The sequence below is a fragment of the Photinus pyralis genome, unplaced genomic scaffold (genome assembly GCF_008802855.1).
Source record: "Photinus pyralis isolate 1611_PpyrPB1 unplaced genomic scaffold, Ppyr1.3 Ppyr1.4_LG4, whole genome shotgun sequence".
NCBI lineage: Eukaryota > Metazoa > Arthropoda > Insecta > Coleoptera > Lampyridae > Photinus > Photinus pyralis.
In genome coordinates this window covers 4,663,288-4,687,977 of record NW_022170511.1, presented here as the reverse complement: position 1 = coordinate 4,687,977, position 24,690 = coordinate 4,663,288, and the positions used below count along the sequence as shown (strand labels likewise).

The 24,690-nt window shown below is 35.3% G+C and overlaps 1 protein-coding gene across 1 annotated transcript in view; it reads right to left on the bottom strand.

Moving 5' to 3' along the window:
• Nucleotides 1-763: 763 nt before the first annotated feature.
• Nucleotides 764-24,690, bottom strand: part of LOC116168680 (protein O-mannosyl-transferase TMTC3-like) — a 68,456-nt gene continuing 44,529 nt past the window's right edge. Inside the window, exons 4-10 of the mRNA XM_031484625.1 lie at nucleotides 10,785-10,866; nucleotides 10,444-10,543; nucleotides 10,144-10,259; nucleotides 9,663-10,094; nucleotides 5,279-6,031; nucleotides 4,710-5,177; nucleotides 764-4,660 (exon numbers count right to left, since the gene is read on the bottom strand). Coding sequence (XP_031340485.1) covers nucleotides 4,124-4,660; nucleotides 4,710-5,177; nucleotides 5,279-6,031; nucleotides 9,663-10,094; nucleotides 10,144-10,259; nucleotides 10,444-10,543; nucleotides 10,785-10,866 — 2,488 coding nt within the window. The 3' untranslated portion in view covers nucleotides 764-4,123. The remainder of the gene's footprint in view (nucleotides 4,661-4,709; nucleotides 5,178-5,278; nucleotides 6,032-9,662; nucleotides 10,095-10,143; nucleotides 10,260-10,443; nucleotides 10,544-10,784; nucleotides 10,867-24,690) is intronic.

Genomic DNA, 24,690 nt, shown 5'->3' with positions numbered 1-24,690 from the left:
ACAAATACACAGTTTATTACAACAACTGTAATATTTTTATATCATCTAATATCGACAATTTTGCCATATCTGTCTTTTAAATCGTATTTTAACAGTGGAATAATAAAACACATTTGAGTTTTTATTTCAGATTGTCCAATCAATTTCCATTCAGTAGGCAAAGTTATAACAGCAAGAATTACTCTCATATCAAAGTATAATAGATGGTATAAAGGAAACATTAAAAATGTCATAAAGGCGTTAATGTTATAATTTAGAATTTTATTCTTATAATAAACAATGTTTGGAAAAAAAATTGAAATACGATTTTATAGACTTGCGTTATACTTTCGTTGCTCTAAAGCAACAACTAGGTACACAAAATACAAAATGTTTTCCATATAACATCTTTAAGGTTTTTCAAATTTAAAAAATTTTCTGTAAAATTTAGTTTGCGTAACTACGGGTCATAAATATATCTCTCAGATTAGATTTGTAATAGTATAGATTTACATTATACAATATGAACAGTTTGACAACATAGAAAAATATTTATGTACTATGTTACAAAAACTCATTTGCCTTATTTAACGTCGTTAAAGGCACCTTTACATCATACTAAAAAAGATACACACCACGGCACCTAACGATACAACATAATAAAAGTGAATATGTTTAAAAGGTTGCTAGGAATCTACAGTATAATGTTAAGATTTGGCCACGTGGATGTGTGTAAACTATTGGCTAAAAAGCCGTAACATCGAGACACTTACTCATGATTATATAAAATGTAAGTCTCACAAATAAGCCTAAATTAACATAGTACAGATATGCCACACTTAAAATTAATAGGACCTTTAAAAAGCTGTAAACGCTGATGGAAGTGTGTGCCCTTGCAAATTAAGTAACAGATTGAAATCTTTCGCAGACATTTCTGGAAATAAGTGAGCATCATTTCCACCATTAAACTTAACAAAGCAAGTGTCGAAGACAAACATATTCTTAAGCCACTTAAACATAAAACAGTACAAAACAATCACATTATCTATAATTACATCACATTTTGGGTTAATTTAAACACAGCTAAACACAAATTACAACATACTTATACAATTTATTCTCATTACGCTTACTTTTTTTTTAGCAAAAAATAATAAGAATAATATTCCACAAAATCCTGAATATCACAGAATAAATACTTACTATAATTATCTAATGGCTCGTATAAAAAGTCTTTAGATAGAAATATTTTAATTTTACGTCGCTTTTAGTTGCTTATTGTACATGCGTTTGTAAGGTTTAAGGGTACAGAATATAGGCAAAGGTGAAAGAGATGATTTTTTTAAATTTAAATTGACGATTTTCATTTGGCAAGGTACATCGCACATTACTTTCTTTTCATTATACTTACCTACTTCTATGCATTTCCTAGTATTGTGAGGCATAACTTTTGGTTTAAATGCATCCCCCGATGATCTATTCGAGTTCGAAGTATGAGTTTTGCATCGGGAATTATCTGTTTGTGCAATTAAAAAACTTTTGAGTAACGATTGCCTTTTTTAAGTTAAAGATTTCAAATTTTGCTAGAAGTGAAGTCAAACTACGGAGAACTCTCGGTATGATTTTAATGATTATTCCCATTAAAATATTGTGTTTTTATGTACATATCGCTAATTTTCCGTTAACTAGAGGCAACTTTATGGAAAACGCTGGGGTAGTAAAAGGGAAACATCTTACTGTAAAATTCCGCTCACTAACTTGTTTGTCTACTGGCGCTAGACTGGCATGTTGTTAAGTTCTAAATTACATAGTAGGCATCATAATCTATATACGTTTACACAGTTTTGCAGTATAACCAAAGAAAGACATGAGATCTTGTGGCGGAATATCTTGGAAACTAAGCGATCAGATCTCAACAAACTACAGCCCTAAATATAATTAAAGAAATACCTTTCAACGATCGTGACTGACTATATTTTTTTACGATAAGTAATAAAGGAATTAGGAATCGTCCTTATCGTAAAAGCTGTCCTCAATATCGTAAAATTAACGGGTCCAAAGGTATTTTAAGCTACCTTCAAATGGTACCAGTAGTAGTATTTTGTGACATAATTCCATTCCCACGTTATTTGTCATGAATTATACAGAAACAAACAGTTCCTTCTTGGTTTTTATAGTTCTTTGAGTTACCTCCATTATTTTCCATTTAAATACGACGCTTTTGGGAAAATATTATATAGAACGGTGTCATTTTGTTTTGTTTTTGTAATTCCTGATGCTTTAAGTTACATGAAAATTGCCAAGAAGCAATTATATCACTTTTAATCGTTTTTCATTCTATTAGGTACATATTCCCGAAATTTCAAATATTCTTTAACATATGTTAATAACCATTTAAGCATACATATATTTTCATCTGGGATGTTGTGGGGGACAACTTGCTCTTCAGATGGTGATTCCTTTCCACTGCAATTTATACAGTTCAAACCACCTTCAGTGCATTCACGTGTAGCCCGTTTTTGTACGAGCAAAATATATGATTTTCAAAATACAGATTTTCTCAAAATAAACAGCTTTCTCTATGCGCGCGCCCTCCTACGCACGTTAGCACCCCTGTAGACCTGTGAAGAACTATAATTAGCTCGGGCTAAATGTTAAAATTAATGTTGAGCATGGAGGAGAAAGTGTTTCTGGTGGAGCATTATTTTAGCTCATACGGAATCGGCATACGTCAATTCTGTCGTGCACGTAATTTGGTCCTGCGAGATCAAGTTACTCTGCAGCTCTTCTGCTGCAGTTCGTCATTTCGTTCCACATTTTTAAAGCAAAATCATTTCACGATTTACCCATTGTATACTGTATTATTGGGTGCTACACGTTGTGTTACTTTAAAAGGCTTCAAATAAGTTTAGATCTGCCAACTTCATCTGTTTGGGAGGTAGGTTTCTAAGAAATACTTTCCCATTGTTTTTTTTTCTCTCCATTTTATTACGTAACCAGAGCATTTATCTGCGTTAAATTGTTTACAAATTTTCCCGTTGAATTGGTCAAGGTTGCAAGAACATTCGACCAAACAAATATTACTCGTGTTCAGTTCAAGTTTTTATTTTGCCGATTGTAATGGCAGCAAGATTCTCCGACGTTTGTAAATTATTTGTTCTAAAGTGTGTTTGTCGCCTCATTGTCCGGCTTTGGTTTTGAATTACACGCTCGAAATCGGTCGTGTTAAGTTGCATCTGCAACTTTGCAAATTAAACACAGCTTGGTTAAAAATACGCACACATTGCAGAATCCAAAATTCAGTATACAGCTCTGCAAGCTGATAAACCAATGAAAATTAATAAAATACCGTCGCCATTACTATTCTGGTTCGGTTAACCGAGCTTAGAAAAACAGTTTACATAAATTCAGGGCGACCTCGTAGTCCCAGTTAGAAAGTTTTTCTGAAAATCCAAAGGGAAAAAAGTACGGTGCCTAGAGAGTATCTTACGGAAAAGTGAAAAAATTCAAGTGTCACCATTTGAGTGGTTTAAAACGCGAATGGGTGTTCCGTTCAGTACTCAGCGTAAATCGAGCGTATAAGTTGTAATCGCCAGTTAGCTCAAGGGTGCCATTTTACAAAAATATAGTTTCTTATAAAAAGAATACGCCAAGGGATATTTGTGTAGTTATCAATGAAACCGCGGCACCTTGTCCTCCTAGTAACTAATCCACAATGTCATTCACGTACTTACCTTATCAGTTTATTTTCTTTAACAAAAACGATTGCCATTTATACAGATTTCTATAAAAAAGTTTGGCAAGGATGCCAGGGAAGGCGTAAGCGTTTTAAGAAAGAATATGTTTTTAACTAAAACTGGTAAACCTGTTCAGATGTCAGACAAAATGTCAATAAATAAATGGCGAAATTACAATTTTGAGAGCTACTGAAGAAATTAGTGCCATGATAAATTCAAAATTCATTTAAAAAGTGATTGCACTTTCTTGCTGTTGCGCTAATACACAAATAGAGATTGAAGTTAGTGAATCGTTTGTGCACATGCACAATAAGCACTTAAAAGGCGATTCAATACGTTAAAGAGTAGAGTGTCAATTATAAAATGTACAGAAAACTTTAGTCTTAAAGGTCTAAATCCTTATAACGCTAAGACATACCTGACGAGGGATCATCCCCGTCCGTTCCTACGTCATAGTTTGATTTATGTCTGTCTTTAATCACTTTTTCGCTAACTACCTCTTTCGTATGTCTAACAATGTCCGCAGTCTCATCCTCAAAGTCCTCCTCGTTCACGTACGATTCGACGTTTTTCACGAACACAGGCTCCGTATTAACCACATGACTACTATACCTCTGTTTATCAGAAGCCTTCGACACTACGGGCTGCGTCGTCTTCTCAGTTCCGTCCACGCTTTTGCTGGACCCATTGGATATAACCCTATTGTCGTTAAAATTCACTTCCTCGTCGCCCTGTTTATCGTTTATATTTATTTTATGTTTGGCGATTCGGTTCTTCACGATTTGTAAATGTCGCAGGACGTAGTCCTCCCCCGGTGCGAGCTTGTGGGCCTGCTCCAAGCAAGTTTGGGCCTGCAACAACTTCCCCCTCTCCACGTACACAACGCACAGGTTGTGTAAACCTTGAATATTTACAGGATCGAGCTCTAAAATCCTTTTGTAGCACTAAAAGGTGAAAGGTGAACTTTGATAAATAGAAGGAAATTCTACTCACATTTTCAGCGGCGTCCAAATCCTTTATGTTATTTATATAAATGTCACCGAGTAGGATAAGGCCTTTGATGTGATCGGGATGATATTTAACAAGTTGATTGAGAAACGGAGCGGCTTCCAAAGGTCTGTGATCGTCAGCCAGAAGTAGAGCGAGATTAAATAAAGCACTTCGAAAATCAACTTTTAAATGAACAGCCCGTCTAAACCAATGTTCCGCTTCTTCTATATTTTTGTCGTCCATTGCAAGCATTCCTAAATTAAAATGTACTCTTTCGTTGGTAGATTCTTTATGGAGCAATTTAAGTAAGCGTTCTCGAGCAATTTTCCTTAATTCAGGTCGTCCAAGCTCTTGAAGGAGTATAGCTGAATTTAATAATGCCTGTTCATGTTCGGGGTCGATATCCAAAGCTTTATCAAGATATGCCAACGCCTGAGATGCCTTGCCTTGCTCGAGAAAAACGACACCGAGCTAAAACAAGCACTTAATATAAAAACCGTTTCAAGCGGCGTTATTAAATCGCAATTAAAGTTCGTTAAGCAAAGTGACAGGGATACACGTTCAATACTTACGTTGTAGTAAATATCCGGGTTGTTGCTGTCGTACAATAAAGCCCTTTCGTACACTTCTTGGGCTTCCTTAGTTCGATTCAGTTTAATTAAAATATCCCCTCTATTTATATAGGCTTGTGTATAATCCGCTCGCATACTAATGGCCTGTCGATAAAGCATATCGGCCTCTTCTAAGCGAGTGGAGTTCTTAGAAATCAAATTGGCCAAATTTAAAAACACATTCAGATGGTTGGGAGCAATTCGTGCCTGATAGGATTCGCCAGGTTTCGCTTTCGGTAGCAATGATTTAGCTTTCAGGTAGGCATCCTCGGCTTCTTTAAACATTTTCAGGTGATTATACGTCCGCCCGACATTAATATGCGCACCTACGTCGTCTTCCTGCACGCTTACAGCCGTATGAAAATATCTCAAAGCTTCCGTGTACTTTCCCTGCCCTTCGAGAGCGTGCCCCACGTTATTAAATAACTTTGCATTGCGTTGATTTACACGAAGGCCCGACATAAATATCGAGTACTCCGTTTCCCAATCCCAATTCCTGACGTACGTTTTAGAGCCGTGCGCCAAAATTAATGCCGCGAGGCCAAGGGTTGTTAATTTCTTCCCCTTTTTATCGGCGAGAATGTTCCAGCCATACGCTATTAACATGCAGAAACCCATCGAAGGCATATACAACACTCTTTCGGCTACTACAAATCCTACGGGGAAGAATAAATTTGAAGCCGGCAAAAAGGGTAGAATTAAGAATGCCAGTCCCTGAAAAGAAATCAGTAATGTACGTTCTGTGAATATATATTAGCTCAGGTTTTGAGTCGTGTAAACTATTACATTTTGGTGTCTGGTTCCGCGACTAGACTATACGATCCAGTAATTAAAGGTAATAGTTTTACGTCAAATATCACACGCGATATCATAATTATAGTGTGCCACAAGTTAACTGGAATACACTTTGCAAGCGGGGTAATATAGTTTAATTCTAATGAGCCTTTTTAACTGAATTTTTAATCATAATCAATCACTACTTATATAAGACATTTTTGTATATTTTCTTGTTACAATTTATCAGTAGTGTGATACAGGTATAACATGGATTTAATTACATTTTACATGTCTTATATACTTCGTTTACGACAATTCACAAATTGATCCGGTAGAAAAACAGATCTAGAAGAATAATGAGAAGATTTGAGTTACATTAAGTACTTTTGTAACGGTAACCCACTTATTTCTATATCTGCACACATGCAGGGTACAGGTTTAGAGGAAGAGTTGTTCGAGTTGTTCATTGTACCTTTACGCTAATTACAATATTTTCAATTCATTCCACCTATTAACTGTGATTAATGATGCTAAATATTTTTAGAATTTAATTGTACAGAGTGTAGAATCGATACATGTAACATACACATTAAAAGATGTGCTACCACGTTTTACAAAACCTAGTAGCTGTTTATTGTTAGTCAATGCAAACTCTCTAATTCGGTTAGCTTTACACATCTCTTACAGATACATAGGAAATAGATATGTGTACTTAGATGTGGGCAGTGTGCACCATCCTGTTGAAACCAACAAAGTTTCCAACTTTTTTTTGTGCCATAAATCGTCGAATTTGTAATAACAAATGCTACTCAATACAGTATGTACTTTTTTTACGGGTCATATAAAAATTTAAGTTGATGATGATTTCTCTAAAAATGAAAATCTCTCAACAGTGTCTTGTAGAGCTCAAAAAGTGGCAATGAGAAAATGTTTTTCTATTTTTTGGATCTGTTCAAAATAACATTGCAAAAAATAAAAACGAAATTTCGGTTTTTCTGGCATATCTTTAAAAGAAATCGAAATTTTCTGCGTTTTCTTTAAGGCATGATAATACCTTTTTAATCGTTATGTCATATCTTCTATGGTTTCGGATATCCCCATGATGGATGTATGATAATCATCATCATTGTTTCTCAATTTATTTCGAACCAGTATTAACACAGAGCATAGCAATTTGACAATCCAATCTTCTTTTACCTGAAAATGCCTAGCTTCTATGCTTTGTACATTATTACTATACCTATACTTCTGTTTCATGTCGATTTCGCTTCGGAGGGAAAAGCCAACCCTTCTTGTAGCTGTATAGTATCTTTCTAATTGGAAATTTGGTGGACTGTTTTTGAACAAAAGCTGCAGCCGCGTAACTGCAATTCTAGTTGCATTTAACCATACAAGCAGTTGTAATTAAAGAAAGTTAGTAGGTAATTTAATTATAAAGACCTTATTTAATATTTTCTTAAGTTACCATTCATAAATAGATTGCGGACTTGTGAGCATTTAAAAGTATGTAAAGAATAATTGATAATTTGTATAATATTGTAACACTCAGTGATCGAGCAATAAAATCTGAATCTAGAATGGGTACCAATTTGAACTAAAAGCTTAAAATTGGTATAAACTGTTTCAAACCAATATAGACAACGAGGAACAAACACAGACGAACGGACAACACGTCCAAATGACCAACATTTAATCAATTAGACCCTTGACTATTGTCTACCTATTATGGAAAACAGAATTTGGAAAATTCGAAATCGTTCGCGAGTTATCATATGCGTAGACGGACGGGCAGAAAGTCCAAATGACCAAAATTTAATCCGTTAGTCCCTTGACCACTGTCTGCCTATTACTGCGAACAGAAGTGCAAAATTCGAAACCATGCGCGAGTTACCATGTACACAGATGGACGGACAGACGGGCAGGAAGTCCAAAATCATGAACGAGCTGGGTCTCTCGTTAATAAATATCAACCAATGAGCCATTAATATTCGATGAAACAGATTCATCTCACAAAGTGTAAATCTGATGAATCTCAGAAGAACTTATGAATTTGAAGTTTGATTTAATTGTAAAGAACGTGTTAAAAGATTAAGCTTATTTATTTGTAAAAATGTTATCTCCGGTCAGTGTGATAAGATTACGTTATCGCTGTTTAGGCTAATTAAATTTGAGATAAGCACGTGTTATCACCGAAGGAAATCACACGTGCAAATTTAAGCAGAGAAGGGGCGAAAACTAAAAGAGGGGAGAAAGTTTTAAATCGCAGCGGCAGACGTGATTCGTGGCCTTTTTGGCTTTTGGTTAATCGTAGTTTTTTTTTAGACGTTGCAACGCTTATTGATTTGGTGTGCGTATTATTGCAGATACCGTACTACTCTACCGCTCCAAAGCGACCGCAGACCTCAGACTATGATTTCCTTCTCTAAGCCGCAGACTACCGCCGTCTGTCCGTTCTTTTTAGCGCATTTTCCAACGCAGTTATATGTGCGCTATTGCAAGCACTTTCTCTATCCGTCCGTCCGCCCGTCTCCCCAGGCCTTAACCACTCCTGCAGTTTTCAATATATTTAGTTCGTTCTTTTTGAATTTGACAGCGTACAGCTCTGGCACCTGAGCCAAGAAAAATACCTTTAGCAAAGGCAAAGGTATCACATATAGTAAAAACCAAATGCGCGCATGCGCAGAGTACGCAATGCCAACTTTGTTATTATTATGGAGGTATTTCTTTAAAATTTGAACCATAGATGCTTCTGGTAAAGAGAAACATATCACATGTAGGAAAAGTCGAAAATTGCAAGTCATTATAGCAACGGAAGACACATCGCACATAGTAAAAAACAAATAATATTATCCAGTTATTATAAACCATTCATTTTTATAACAAACAACAATCAAATAACTTTACCACGGAATGCAATTGACTACATAGTGAATAGTCCTTAAATTCATAAGTTTTATTTTAACATAGCGTTTTTAATGCGGCTTCTTATTCTTCTTCTTCTTAAGTTATAATTTATATAATTCTCGTTTCTGAAATTCCTCCATTACGGAAGTACACGTAAATTTTGTTGTCTTGCAATGTACAGTACACGTCGGTTTGTAGTATACACAAATATCATTTTCAATTTGAAAATTCGAAACCATACACATATCCTGTACAATTTTGATATCTTCAAAATTAACTAACATTTTCTCAAGCTCTCTTTTTCAAACCACGCTTAGATTTTCCGAAAATTGAAATAATTTCCTACTCCACTTAATATAATCAAGTAGGAAATATAAACCATTTTATTTTAAGAATAATAGTTCCCTTTAGAAATCATATATGGCATTCCTTATTCGCAAATATCTCCCTTGAATACCGACGCACTCCCATCCACGCGGTGCATAGACATTTACATTGCAAATAAAAGAATAAAAATTATGGAAATATTTGCGCTAGAAATTCGTGCACGTACGCAAACCTCCAGGATGAGAGTAGAATTAGCTATCGTACAATTCATATACGAACTAAATTCTAGTTCTTGTGACACACTATGCGCAGGGTAAATGAAAAACATTGATCTTACCATTAAAATAACTGCACTTTGCTGCCGGTTGTCGCTATTGAAGGCAATGAATAAAAATGTTAGCAGAAATGCGTAGGCGGTAATCGTCGCTAAATTTCTAGGGTCGGTGATGGACTCAACTAAAGGAACAGTCCCCATCGTCCAATCACAACATAAATCACAGGGAAAGAGAAGTAACCATAAATTTAAGCTTATTAGGTAGTGATAAGTAAGTTGCCTAATCGGAGTATGAGTGACTGATGCTGGATTGTCGAAACGCGTGAAGACTGGCAGTTGGGATCCCATTATTTGTAGTCTCACTAGAAGTAAACAAATTGTTGTAACGGCAAGAACAAAAATCCTTTTTGTAGCTTCATTCGACCACGGAAGGTGGTAGGCTGTTTTTCCGGTAATTGCAGTTTTTACCATGTGTTTTATTTCAGGCAGTCGCACCTGACAACGAAAAGCTTATTAAAAACAGTCACACATCGCTTAGGCATACCTTCTGTTGCACAAATATCTCGTAAACTGCGCACACGCCCGTAATTGTGATCCCTTGTTCTTTGCACAACATTGCAGTCGCTACGCACAGCATGGATATCGACAAACATTTCCAATCTGAAAAGGAAATGGCCTGTAAGATTGCTACAATTTTTCCTAGAGAAACATAAAGAAGGTACCTAATGATTTTTGATGTAAAGCTATTAGAGTCCAATTTGAGAATTGGCAAAGCTTTTGGAACGAGCCGAGCCGGAAAAGTTGAGGCATGCAATTTGTCAAAAGAAAATACTACTCATATTACCTGTAGCCTTTTTACTTTTTCCCGACTTGCAGTAAAGGGTGAACGCAGCTAAGAAGAAAATCGACGAAAGAGTTTCGGCTCTGCCAACAACACCGGTTACCTACGAAAATTCCGCACATTTTTAATTCTCCTGCACTAATTTAGCTTAATCAAGTTTAAATTGCTAATAAGGTGAAATATCATTAATAAGCTCCCCTTAATAAAAGTCGCTATAATTTTCAAGTTTAAGGGATATTGTAAGAGTTTCTCGCTAACTGGGAGCATTACAAAATGAATTAGGTGAGGGTTTATTCTAGAAAATTGCCAAGAATAAAAACGTATAACGTAATTAAATAACTCACCGCTTCCGTATGTATAGGGTGCACTGCAAATAGCATCGCTGCCGCAAAGCTTGATAACTCCGGAACGAACATGGAACACATCCTGAAAGTAGCAAACACTTATTAGATTTATCATGTGCTCATTTATATCAAGCAGTCTACATTCACATGAATATTATAAAACGTGAGGCTAAAAAGCAGATGTCTTTATTGATTGAAAGAATGATATTCTACTCTAGGCTAATAAAATCTGAACTCTGCTTGGAAACTTTGATGTGTTGAATAACTGAAGCTTTTTACGGACAACGAATTGAAAATACGAATTCAAAACGAAGAAATACATACCTAAGTCTGCTAATTACGAAGAAAGAGTATAACTACAAAAAAAACTATGTACAATGCGCTTTGTACAAAGATTAACCCCGATTCAAGTGCGTCCAGCTTTGATGTCCGGCAGTAATTAATGGAGATGCAACTGGGTTATACTTTCAAAGTAGTTTTCGTGTTGCATTTCTCTTTTGTTTCTCTTTAATTATACCTTTCAGCTTTAGTCTAGTAGGTATCAATGTTGGAAGCATTATACGGAGGTATCTATTCAACAGGTTACCAACGCGGTACACATCTCGAAGGGAGTCATTATGGTTTATCGGTACCCTAGGGAGGGGGATAAATACTTGTCATTTTGTGCGCGTTATATAGGTACGTTCTCCTGCCAATAAGCATTCACGAAAAAGCACTCTTGTCGATTGGGTTGAGCTTTACAGATCGGACAGGAAAGTCCGTATTAAATATGTGTTAGTAATCAGATACTTTCGTTGGTAGAGGGTTGGTGTAGATTAAAAAGCCATACATGACAAGGCGCTTACTACACTGCTTTTTGCAACGTAAATAGCAGCACATAGGAAGGTCCGATACTCGCACTTTACCAGTTACAAGTTTAGACTAGGTCTCGGACTACGTATAGGCAAACAAACGTTTTCCTTTCCATTAGAACGAGAATTGCGATTATTCCTTAATTTTTTCAGTAACTATACCGCATAGCAGAAAAACTCAACCAGCTTTGCTGAATAACCGGTATCTAGAAGCGTAGCTTCTGAAGTTACTTATTTGCTCTAGGAGACGACGAGTGAGCTTTGTGTGTTCATTTTGTTTAATTGTGTGTCTTACCGCCTAGGTATAACGCACGTAAGTGGAGTAAATAGCGAAGTTATCCATTTTTGCAACCGTTCCTGTTCAAATCGTTGTTACAGCCGCCGAAAGCTCTCTTGCCAGGAACGAAGAGAGAGAATCTATTTTATTAAATTTTGGGTCTGTTAATTATCGATTAATCGATTTTAGTTTTCTAATGTATACCTGTTTGATTGAGCTGGGCCTTGTCTCAAAAGAAGCGTTTTTAAACAAGTTGTAAATCAGCGTATGCATGATAGAGCGCATTTTTGGTAATACAGGTTATTTTATAATATTTATATATTTTATTAGCGAAGTTTAAAATTATCGATCTCACGAGTAATTTTGGCTGCGTTGAATCATTAATTTTATTTAATTTCAATTGAGGGTACGTCTTTATTTTGTAAATCAAATCATAAAGTAAATAATTAAGTTTTTATACTGGTAGCGCAATCTAACGGTAAAATTATGGCACCTCCGAAAACCATATCGAAATTATTTTCTCAAATTATCGATCTCACAAGTAATCTAACTCAAAATAGACTAGAGCCTGCACATCTACAGTACATCAGAAAGCTTTTAGTGAAAATTTAGTCTCTAGCTATTGTAGTTGCTGAAATCTCACCCGGACAGCCGGTCAGCTAGCCATACCGAATATAATAGCGTATTTTTTTCAAAAATGCGCTAAAAACGTGAAGGTTGACATCGGTCCCATATTTTTCGGATGTCGGGGAAAGGAGTAATTAATTGAAAACAGTTTAATTTGTTTGAACGTATCGAAGGTATAAATGTACGAATTCCAGTTTGTCCTTCCTCAAATGGCCGTTTAGATAAATAGAAAACGTACTTTGAACTTGGATCTTTTTATTTTTGCATCGTCGTAGCTATGTTTTGTAAGTACCGAAAATGGTTAAAGTCCCCTACAAGCACTAAAAGCCGGGCAATGAAACTTTGGGATTTACTGAGAGTCCTAATAGGCTCAAAAAAACTTTATAGTACCTCCTTAAAAGTGTTAAAGGCTCCTAATAGACCCGCTATCAACCACTCTATGACTATGAAACTTAATTGTCTATTAGAGGTTCTAAAATCCCCACGTAAATGTCCTATACACTTGAGGGGAAGACGCCTAAAAGCTCTCAAAGACTCGCCGATGGTTTAATGAACGGAACTGCTAAATGTCCTGCAAAGCGCTTCAAATCTTTTGCAGGTTATTTGCTTTAATACTGGAGATAATAACGGGCCACTCTGTATATGCGGATGTTTTAATTTAATTTAAATCTGAAGGGCTTCCTCACAAATAAAGGTGTGAAAATTGCGTTACTAAAATTAAGGAACATCTTGTCGAATGCATTTAAGGGCTATCTGCGATAAGGGTGTTGTTATCGGACGATTTCAAGACGCACGTGTGTTTGGTTTTGATAACAATTGATGCATATGTACACGATTTCTTTTGTGCGTAATTTTGTTATACCACAAGGTCTCCTTTCTGGTATTGCATTTGAGATTGGCGGAAGTAAGAGTCTGAGTGTTTCCAGTCGAATAGCAATAAGAAACCAGTTCCAGTGATTGAGTTCAGTGTAATGGAAAAGAAAAGAAGTTTCCTGATGCTGCCAACGAGTGCTTTTGTGTTAGTGCTACATGCGCCTGAATATCGCAAAACCGTTGTTTTAACCACATTAAATGGATTCGAAAGAAAATACTGTAAGTACGCGTGGGCTAAATGTAACGGACTTGCGTCCCTTTTTATTTCAGGTTTTTTCTTGATGATTTATTACCGTTTATTGCGTATGTGTTTCGGAATATGTTTTTTGTCATTACCATTCAATTAATTGAGTGTTTATTTACATCCATTGTACGACCCAGATAGAGTTCTCATGTTCATATTTTGCTATGTATGCCCAAGATTTATCTTAGGTATTACACAAATTTTGTGGAAATCATTCTTTGGAATTCTCGGAAGTTGATCTAGGCTACTAATGGTGGGTTTATGCAAGGCTATTTAATTTAATTTAATTTAACTTAATTTAATTTATGAGTTGCAACATAAGGATTTTACCAAGATGTTTATGCAAGCATTTAATTTAACTTAAGAATTTAATTTAATTTAAGAGATCAACTTTTATCTTTTAAAGATAAAGATAAATTATTACGTGAAAATTCAAGCGAAGCGCGCTTATCTTCGGAAGTGCGAATAAATACGACACTAATAGGATCGTGTAGTATTCCCGCTAAAAAATTTGCCATATTTTTGTTGTTTTTTCTTTCGCCGTTTTCACATTGGGATACCTTCCTTGTCTAAGTTGGGATAGTTCTCTTCTATGAATCATTTTTATGACTAGTACTAGTAACGTCGAACGTGTGAAATTCTGGAATTTATCAACGTTGCAAACTGTAATGTTACTAAAAAGTTACTAGATATTTATGGAATTAAATAACTTGCATAAACCCATAGATTAAAAAATAAATTAAATTGAAATCAAAATTAAGTAAGTTTAAATTAAATTAAAATATCGTTGCATAAACCCACCATAAGTCTCCCTAAATTCTTAATTTTGAGTCATTTGTTTTGTAGCAAATGCCGGAGGTGTACGAGATTTAGAGATAAAAATTGAAAAGTTTCAATCCTAAAGAGTCTCAAAGGATTTTTATTGAAAATACGTAGAAAAGTCTATTTCCTTTTAAGTGTGCTGTGATTTGCCAAAGTTGGAAAAGTGAAGACTCAAATCGCACGATTAGAATTTTATATACGCTCCTATAAGAGAAACATCCTAAAATTTCCATGTTTCCATAGCTTCCAGCAGCTTCAGCTGTCGAGACCATTTAAGGAAACATCTGTTACAAATTTCAACCAAAGAATCCTGCCACACGTGCACACATATCGTACACAAATACGAACATACAGACATTTTTTAAAACGTTTTTTTTAACTTCTGGAACCTTGAAATGTAAAAATCTCAAAATCGAAATTTGGAATCATTTCAATAAGCTCCCAATTTTTTATTGGTGAAGTTAAAATAAGAAAGATCTGATAGCTTTCATTTTTTCATTTTGCATTATTTTTTTATATGACCTAAGTACTCGTTAATTGACCCGTTTTAATTAGAAATACATCAAGATGCCCATTCACGAATGTATTCATCGACACTAAAAGATTCGAGTCTAACATTTTCCACAATATATTATAATTAAGTATACATATATCCTTCGCGTGATAATTATGTAAGCTCCGTGTTTATACATGTACCTGTAATTTTCGAGAGAGACGGGAAAATCGAGTTATCTAAATGGACTCTAGTTTTGGTACATCAACCCTAATGAAGGGTAATTTCTCTCCACTTATCGAAATTGTTGACACACTTTAGCGGAATAATAATAATGGTGATTGTAAATATATTGTAGATTTTCCAAAAGAAGATTGCGGTTGTTATTTTGTTCTCTTCCTTTGCAGTATTCAATTTCGAAAATACCGCTATTAGTTTTTAGCACATTTTCCAACGTCTGTCCAATGCCTTAACTACTCCCACAGTTTTTAAGATATTCAGTTTGTTCTTTTTGCATTCGGTATAGCGTATAGCTCTGGCACCTGAGGCAGGGAAAATCTTGACGATTAAACTGCGCAATGTCAATTTTCCTAGTTATAAAGATATTTTTTTGAAATTTTAACCATAGATGTGTTTAGTAAAGATATGCATATCGCGTATTGTAAATCATCAGATGTGCGCATGCGCAAACTGCGCAACTATCAAATTTCTTATTAATAGAGATATTTTTTTTAATTTTAACACAACAATGCTTCTAGGAAAGATAACATCGGCCACCTGAACCAAGAAAAATCTTGACAATTAGACTGCTAATGCGCATTATATCCGTTCTGTGACTTTTTGGGAACTACTGATCAATGCAAGGCAAAACTGTTGACAACACTGTAATTTAAAGAAAATGGCTCAATTCGTTTAGCAATATGTGCATTATGTGTTGTCGATTTTTCATATACAGTACATAAATTTCAAGTGGAACATTTAAAAACAAGTAGAATATTGTGCCATTTTATGAAATTGCACTAATCGTTTAAAATCAGTGAAAACAGCCCATGTCTTGAAGTCTCTTTGAGTCTCGAGACTGTAAAAACTGTTTGTTAATATTGCTATAGATAAAAAAAAGTCCTTATTGATACAGATAGCAATCTAGGATCTAGGATGTTATACACAACCTCCCTCAACTTAGAAAGGTAAACATTTAAAAAATTTACGTTACTTCTAAATCTTGTGCATTTGGTAGCTGTAAACCTGCTAAAAAATATTATCGAGCAACATTCAAGCTTTGTTCGTATCAAGCTATACAATAAGGGTTTGACAGCTGTTATATTGTGAAAAGTTCTACAACTGCGTATAATTAAACCTAATCTGTATATAGCAGACTTCGAAACGACGTCAATATGTTGGGAAAAATCTAAACTATGGGTGAAATAAACCTTCAGATCTTTGATAGATAAATATTTTGTCAGTTGCAATGAATCAACAGTGTAATTAAATTTAAATGTTCGAATCTTACTTGTATATGTTACAATACAGCATATGGGAAAGACAAATGAGATTCTTATTTACTAGAATAAAGTTTGAAATTATCCGCAAATAAAAGTTTGTTACAGTTACACATACCCGATAAATCATTAATAAAAAGCAGAACTTACAGGAGAGGTCCTTAATCATAATGATAATAATAATGTATTTATTTGTCCAAAATAACAAAATTTCCAATAATAAGACAAAGAAAAATAAATCTTTTCGTGCTCACGAACAACCTAAACAAATGTTCTATATAAAAATATTGACTGAAAATATATAATGTCTATTTGTAAATAACAGAAATAAAAAATATAGACCCTGAGGTACTCCCGATCTTGCTTCTATTGGTAGTGAGACGTAATTATTATATATAAAATATTGGGTTCGGATAAATATGACTTATGAAAATTCAAGTAGTTTTCGTGGAAATCAAAATTGTGTAACGGTAGAAATAATGTGATGACTTTTACATCCGTACAAATTATCTGCCTGTCTCCATTTTTATGTCAGAGCGAAAGGCGATGGAAATTTAATACGATATTTTTTGCTGGTTTCTAATTTTTTTAAACGCCAAGTACTATAGAATTTGTATAGATATTTGTTGGGTTCCAGGTATATTGAAAAACCTGCCACAAAGGGACTGTGTGATGTTCCAATCGAAAACATCTGGAGACATATCATAACCGACGTTATTTGGAAAATCAAATCAATCACCCTCTCGAAGAAGGTACTTGCCAGAGTAAGCTTTACTTAGCTACTACCGTTGCTAGTTACGAGGAAGCTTTAACGTTTGGATACTGATTCCACGATCTGATCGACGCGACGTGAAGGCTGAGATCAGGTCAAATAGAAGTAAAATATCTGGATGCACTTACTAAAGATGGTGTAGCTTCAGTAGTGAATGAGACTATGAGAGTGCATGGTACAACTATAAATGGTGTTCCAATTAATTAATAATTACTTAAGTACACTGTCAAATACACCTGGGAAGCACCACAGCAATAGTTATTTATATAAAAGTCAGGAAAATGACACATTGCTGGCGAGGAAATAAAATAATTTTAATTTCCGAGTCAGGTAATGGCATTTTACTGACGAGTTCTATATTAAATTTTACCCGAAATCGCATTTTAATATAAAATTTCAATTGTCATATAGAACTTTTGATTAATGTCAATCTGTCAGTGATGACAGGAGTCATTATAGACGTTTAGTAATGTCAAAAATGCGGCCGGTAAAGTGACGGCGCGACCGGTGATGTGACAGGTGCGGCCAGTAAAGTGACAAGCGGCAGGAAACGCAGCCTGTTTTTCCTCTGTCATGGAAACTAAAATTTCGTGACAGAAAGTAGGCATGAAAATGAAGGTTTCAGGGCGATTTTGGGTAAAAAATAGTATGTATATAGGTAACGATCGATTAATTTTCCAAACTTATCGTTGGAAATCTTAGGGACACACTGCCACTAAACGCCATTACCACGCCTTAAAACAAGCATCATCAATGAAGGTACCGCAATAATACAATTTTAGGGCAAAATTCTCAACAAGAAATAACTGCAACAATAAATACAACATCGTATCCTAACTTCACGCTACTATTGCAAAAAGTTGTAAGTTATTGCTTCGTCGGACGTGCAGTGAACATCTCACTATTCTGAAACAAACAAATCCATCGAGACTGTTTTTCTCAGTTCACTTGTAAATTTGCGGGAGAGGTCATATAAAAAGATCAATAAGCGTCCGGCAACATTTCGTGGATTGGCAGACGATGCGATTCCTTGAGAAAGGAGAATTCCCAGTCGTTATTAAGTTTTTATATAAACAGAATTACATAAAATCAGATAATGGCGTTGCGGCCAATCGCCAGAAGTGTATTACACGCGCATAAAGTTTCTTTAAACTTCGAAACACATCTATTGACTTTTATTGCAAACGCAAATTCTTTCTCCGTAGCTTTAAATGTACCTTGTGGGAGTGGTATGTGTTTCCGTTGGTGTAAATAAAATAAATATGTTCGTAACTCTTCCGAATGTTTTAACCCGCAAACCACCAAGGCTCCTATGTTTGATCGCGCGCCCCACAGTTTCATTATGTACACCTCATCCATTTGGATGACCGTACGGAAAAACTAAAACACAACCCCCATTATACAAGCTTCAAATAATGAGTTTTTCTTCGCACCCCAAATAACTAGTTGAGCTTAGGGGAGAACACTAAACCGGGGGTCGAAAAACTTAATACTTTAGAACTTGTTTGCTTGGAACGAGGTTGATGGGAACATAAACCGCTCGAAATGAAATTAGGTAATTTGACGAAACTGGCGTGAAATAATCCTCAACTGGATACATAAAATTAAAATTTTTATTCTAAAAAGTTAAAAATGTTATACTTGACACAGTGTTTTATTTCCTTTTTTACAACCTTTGAACGCCAAGTTTCAAATTAGCTTAAATCCCACATTTGTGACGATACTCAAACATTTGTCGTTTCTGGGGCGAGGTGAGTATATAAGAAAAGAATCGAAAGCAACCGTTTTGTGATTTTTCATGTAGGTTATGCATTTTCGTTGCGAGCAACCTAATGAGGTGATAAATTGCTACAAGCTGAGGACATCGTTTATTTTTCTAATAGTCGTTGGAAACAACCGTAAATTTATTACAAAAGGAAATGTTAATGGAAATTTAATTACGGGCCATTCAGTATTGCCTGTAGTACAAAATCGAGGATATTTTCCAAACATTAACGTCTGAGTTTGTTGGTTTTCAAGTTAGGAAAACATTTATCCTCCTGCATATTTCATTGATCGATGCTGGTAAAAAGGAAACTCTTTAATTATGCCAGAGCGTGTGATATTAAGCAATTGTACATCATTTATCTTCCTTATTACCTACTGCACGGCTCGCAGAAAGGAAAATAACAAAAATAAATTGCGATCTGTTCAAAATCTTCCGTCTTACTGGCAAGTTTATACATCTTTTGAAATCGTATAAATCAACTTAATTTTTTCGTTGAGGATTAAACAATAACTGTATAGGAAGTAGGGACATTTAGACTGGTTGGTCTGATGCTTAAGCTGATGGGTTGATTTTGAATACGTAAGAGGGATTTTATACCTACCATTTATGACTTTTAGCACCGATTTTGACCAAAACTACGTCATGCGGACGTTTTGTGTAGTGTCCGCATTACTACAGTACCTAATGTTAGGTCACCCTGTATGTGCGAATTTCAATTTCCTTTGACGTTAAATGTTAGTCGCTAATCCACAATGAGCACAATTTCGATGTGCGTTTGTATGTTGTTAATTTTGTTTAAAGAATCGTTTCTATTTTGTGTATTTAATTGAAAAGACATTACATGTTGACAGATTAAGTTTATTCTTTTGTAGAAGTGTTATCTCCGGTCATTTTATTCAGAAGTGGTTCGGAAAATTAAAAAGAAAGGGAAATTGTTTTAAATAGCAAAGATGGACGTGAAACCAAGCTTTTTTGGCGCTGGTGGCTTTTGTACCGCAGTCAGCGGTAGTTGTTGCCAAACGTTCAGTTTTGGTCTGGTCTAAGAGATTTTATCTAATACGTGGTTCATAGTAAATATTTAAGTCGGGCCTTACTCAGCACCCGTTAAAGGGAACTTTTTCATCATCAAAGAGCCAATTTTAGATCAGTAACTACAACGAACCTAGTGTGTATTGTAATCAAGCACCGGTTCTCCGCCTGGCACTTACCAATTATAGTGATCACTCTTTAGAGTGTAGATGAACACCCGGTATTAAGAATCGTCGCTCCAAAAGTATTTAGGATTTGAGGATTATAACCTAAAGGCAATTGATTTAATTTCTAGGGTTGTGTTTCTGCGGTCGCGACCGTAAAGTCATTTGAATTATTCATTCTTATTGAGTATTAATTACGGTTTTAGTATACGATTTACCTGATTAGTGTCAGACGTTAGACATTGTTATACCGCAATATTTATATGGCGCGCCGTTCACAATCCCCTTTATTTGTTTATTTGTGTTGTTATCTGTCACAGGTAAGGCAGAAATGAGCGCCCGTCTTAAGGCGGATTTATAGTTCCGTAGCCGTAAGAACGGAACCGTAAAATCTTACGTTAACGGAAATTACACGATTTATAGTTACCGTAGTGGTAAGAGATGAGCTTGCGTATTAGTGCGAAACGAATTCTGCCATTGTATGTCATCTGTCAGTAAGAGTAACGTGCATTTCAAAATAATAATAACCAACAAAGTGTCAATAATTATTGTAAATAAACGAAACGAACGTCAGGATAAACTCAACTGTTTGAATTATCCGAATACTACCGAAGACAAGCGCGTTAGCACGATTTACCGTAAGAAATAAGATTTGTGCATTTCTTAAGGCCCATTCAGAGTTCCGTAACGGTATGAGGTACGAAATAAGAAATAACCGGTAACGTAAATCCGTAAGAGGTAAGGGAAGACCGTTTGCGTCATATGTTGTCAAACTGACGTTTGAGATTGTAGTACCGATCAAGGTTATTTTGCTTTTCATAGACGTAGGTAAACGAATATGAATAGTGTCATCATAATCACACCGCTTCTAGTGTTAATACACCTTCAACACAAATGGAATACCTTCTCATCTTAATAAACAAAACATGATTCCGTAAGAGATAAGGTATTAAGGCCGATTCAGAGTTCCGTAACGGTAAGCGGTAAGAGGTAACGATAAGAAATACGTACCGTAACCGTTCTAACGCAACGTTAAAGCGAATTATAAATGTTCACACCCAACAAGTAGGGTTTAATTCTAAATGTTACGGTACGGTGTTGCGGGTACGGAACTATAAATTCAGCTTTAGCTCAAAAGGCCTTGACTATTGATCCTCCTTTTGCGCCAAATGATTTAGATAGTTGACTCACTCACTCTCGTTTGTGACATCAATTCTTATTTATGTTCTATCTCAGTTAATTATTATATTTCTTTAGCTTACCAAGACCAGAACAAGGAACTCTTACTCTGCCTTGTTTCCCCATTTAAGTGAGTATTCCCTTTTCTCTTTTGAAATTTACTAAAGGCTAAGTTGCGCCCATCCGGTTTACCATTACTACATTTCCCTTTTGCTAGTGAACTAAAACCCCGTTATTCACCCCGACCCACTTCTACTTTGCCTGAGATTACCGTGTGCTTATTTCGAGGTAATTTTGTTACATTTACTCAAAGTTAAAGTAACAAAATATAACGGCCATTTCGGTAGAAATGTAGGGAAATCGGTAGACGGACACTGCTTAAAGGTATTGCAACAGCCGCGAGATGCCTCCAACATCGCTGCTTAGTCGCCTAGTGTGATAGGAGCATTCACTACTACACAGTGAGTATAGACGGTGTGGTTATACGGTGGAGTTATTTTCCATTAGTAGTTGGGAAATCCGCCATGCTTGTCCAAATACACTGGATTAGTGGAAATTAACCTGGAAACCAAGGTGATAAATTTATCTTGCTGGACTTGTGACCACACTATTGTAACCATAGCAAAATCTACTGTGCGCCCCACGTGCTTTTAAATTTTGTTTCACCCAAAATAATATAATAGTATTATAGAGCTATAAACTTAGTTCTTGCACGTAGAATTCTAATTTTCCTATTCAAAGTATTCAAACATTTAGGCGATGTGAGAACTTGGCAGGATATTTGGTCTTGTCTGGAAGACCATACAGAACTATAAGTACTAACTGAATTCGTCAAGAGTTTTTGGAAATGAGGGGCGCAATTCAAAGTTGCCACCTTGTGCTATAACTCTTTACTCAATGTCTAAATGAAATACATTTCTGAAATGTATGTAGAACTAAGGGTTGATGCGGCTAAAACCCGAGTCGCAGGGGTAATACTTTGGCAAAATTTTTTTAAAACTAAAAATCTAGAGAACTATTTCGAGTGCAACTAGAACCAACAATACAAATTTAGTTCGCAAAAAATGAGGTGTCATTTGCGGTTGGGACCTCATTACGTTTACTGGGATTATTAACGAGCTCCTAGCGAGTTCATAATTTTGCGAGTCTCTTCGTCTGTCCGTTAGCACAATATCTCGGAAACGATGAAATTTTGCAGGTGGATTCTTTATCAAATTTCTAGATCGGAGTTCTAAATTGGCAATATAGGACAAAAAATTACGAAGGCCCTTTTGACATCTCCGTTAGTTATGAGACGAATTGTTTCAAATTCATAATGAGCATAGCTTTATCCATATAATAATCAATGCCAAGCTGTTTGCTATATTTGTCTAATTTCTTTTATGTAAATACAGCGAGTGTTCAGTGGATTACCCTCGGCATGTCGTAGTTAGTTTAGTGTACTATTTATTACAACGTTTACCTATTGTTTATCTGGAACAGATTGTAAATATGCAATAAAATTTAAAAAAATGTAAATAGACCGAACTTTTATTAAAATACATCTCAAAATGTAAAAGTGTCGTAGATCCAAATAAGGGTATTACGAAATTTCCCACGTATCGATAATGCCTATACATTTACTTGGCAATTCCAAATGGTGTTATAAATGTAAATAGAGTTTTTAGCGCATTTCCACAAAAATAAAAAAAAATGCGCTATTGTGGCCACTTTGTCCGTCCGTCCGTCCGTCCGTCCATCCGTCCGTCCGCTCGTTTTGCGACGCTACTAGTCCTTTATCTTAAGAGCTATTGTTCTACTTTTTTCGCTATTTGGTTCGTTATGGTGTCGAGTCTTGTACCAAGGAAGGAATTTTTTCTGTGCCGCTTACAAAAAAAGTTATTGTAAAAAAAACAAAAAACCGTTCTTTACATGTTCCATAATTTTACACTTATGCCGTTTATTAACGATCCTAGAGATCGTTTATAATTTTGCATTGCTATCTGTCGCCTGCCGGTTGGTCTCTCCGTCTGTTCCTTTGTCTGTCTGTCCATCTATCTGTCCGTGTGAACGATAACTTTTGTTTAGAAATGTTCGATCGCTTTTACATCTCCGTTAGTTATGAACTGAATTGCATGAAATTCAATATGGGCATAGATTTAGCCATATAATACGCAATGCCAAAAGTTGAATTGAATCGATTCAACATTCACAGTGCCCTTTTCGCATCTCGACCATTTATAAACCGAATTGCAAACTTTTTTACTTATAAAAGTATTTGAATGAAATTTGATACATAGGCATTTGGAATAAAGGAAAATCAAACGCCAATTTCAAAATTTGGTTTTGCGCATGCGCAGTGCCAACTTTTTTATTTATGGAAGAATTTAAACAAAATTTGATACATAGGCACTTGGGATAAAGGAAAATCAAACGCCAATTTCAAAATTTGGTTTTGCGCATGCGCAGTGCCAACTTTTTTATTTATGGAAGAATTTAAACGAAATTTGATACATGGGCACTTGGGATAAAGGAAAATCAAACGCCAATTTCAAAATTTGGTTTTGCGCATGCGCAGTGCCAACTTTTTTATTTATGGAAGAATTTAAACGAAATTTGATACATAAGCACTTCGAATAAATGAAAATCAAACGCCAATTTCAAAATTTGGTTTTGCGCATGCGCAGTGCCAACTTTTTTATTTATGGAAGAATTTAAACGAAATTTGATACATAGGCACTTGCGATAAATGAAAATCAAACGCCAGTTTCAAAATTTGGCTTTGCGCATGCGCAGTGCCAACTTTTTTATTTATGGAAGAATTTAAATGAAATGTGATACATAGGCACAATAAAGGAAAATCTAGCGCTAGTTTCAATATTTTATTTTGCGAATGCGCAGTGCCAACTTTTTTATCTATGGAACTATTTAAGTGAAATTTGATACTTAGGCGCTTGGAACAAAGGAAAATCTTAGTTTATTAGTTAGTTATAGTAAATTAGTTTTAAAATTTAGGTTTGCGCATGCGCAGTTCCAACTTTCTTATTTAGAAAAGAATTGAAATGAAATTCTTCTCATAAACTGAAATTGAAGTAGCACGTCAACAATGGATTGCCCATGTGCAACGCTATCTTTCATATTTGTGGCCGGATTTTATGATTTTAACAGAAGTTGCATCTTACAAATGGGAAATGAATGCAAGTGGAAATGCGCTTTATGTAAATCGTTTACGATTACTTTTTAACTTGTTTATATTTGCAACGCAAATTAAAGAATAAATGATATCCATTAAATATTGATCTGCAGTTAAGTATTAGGTATGCGGTAAA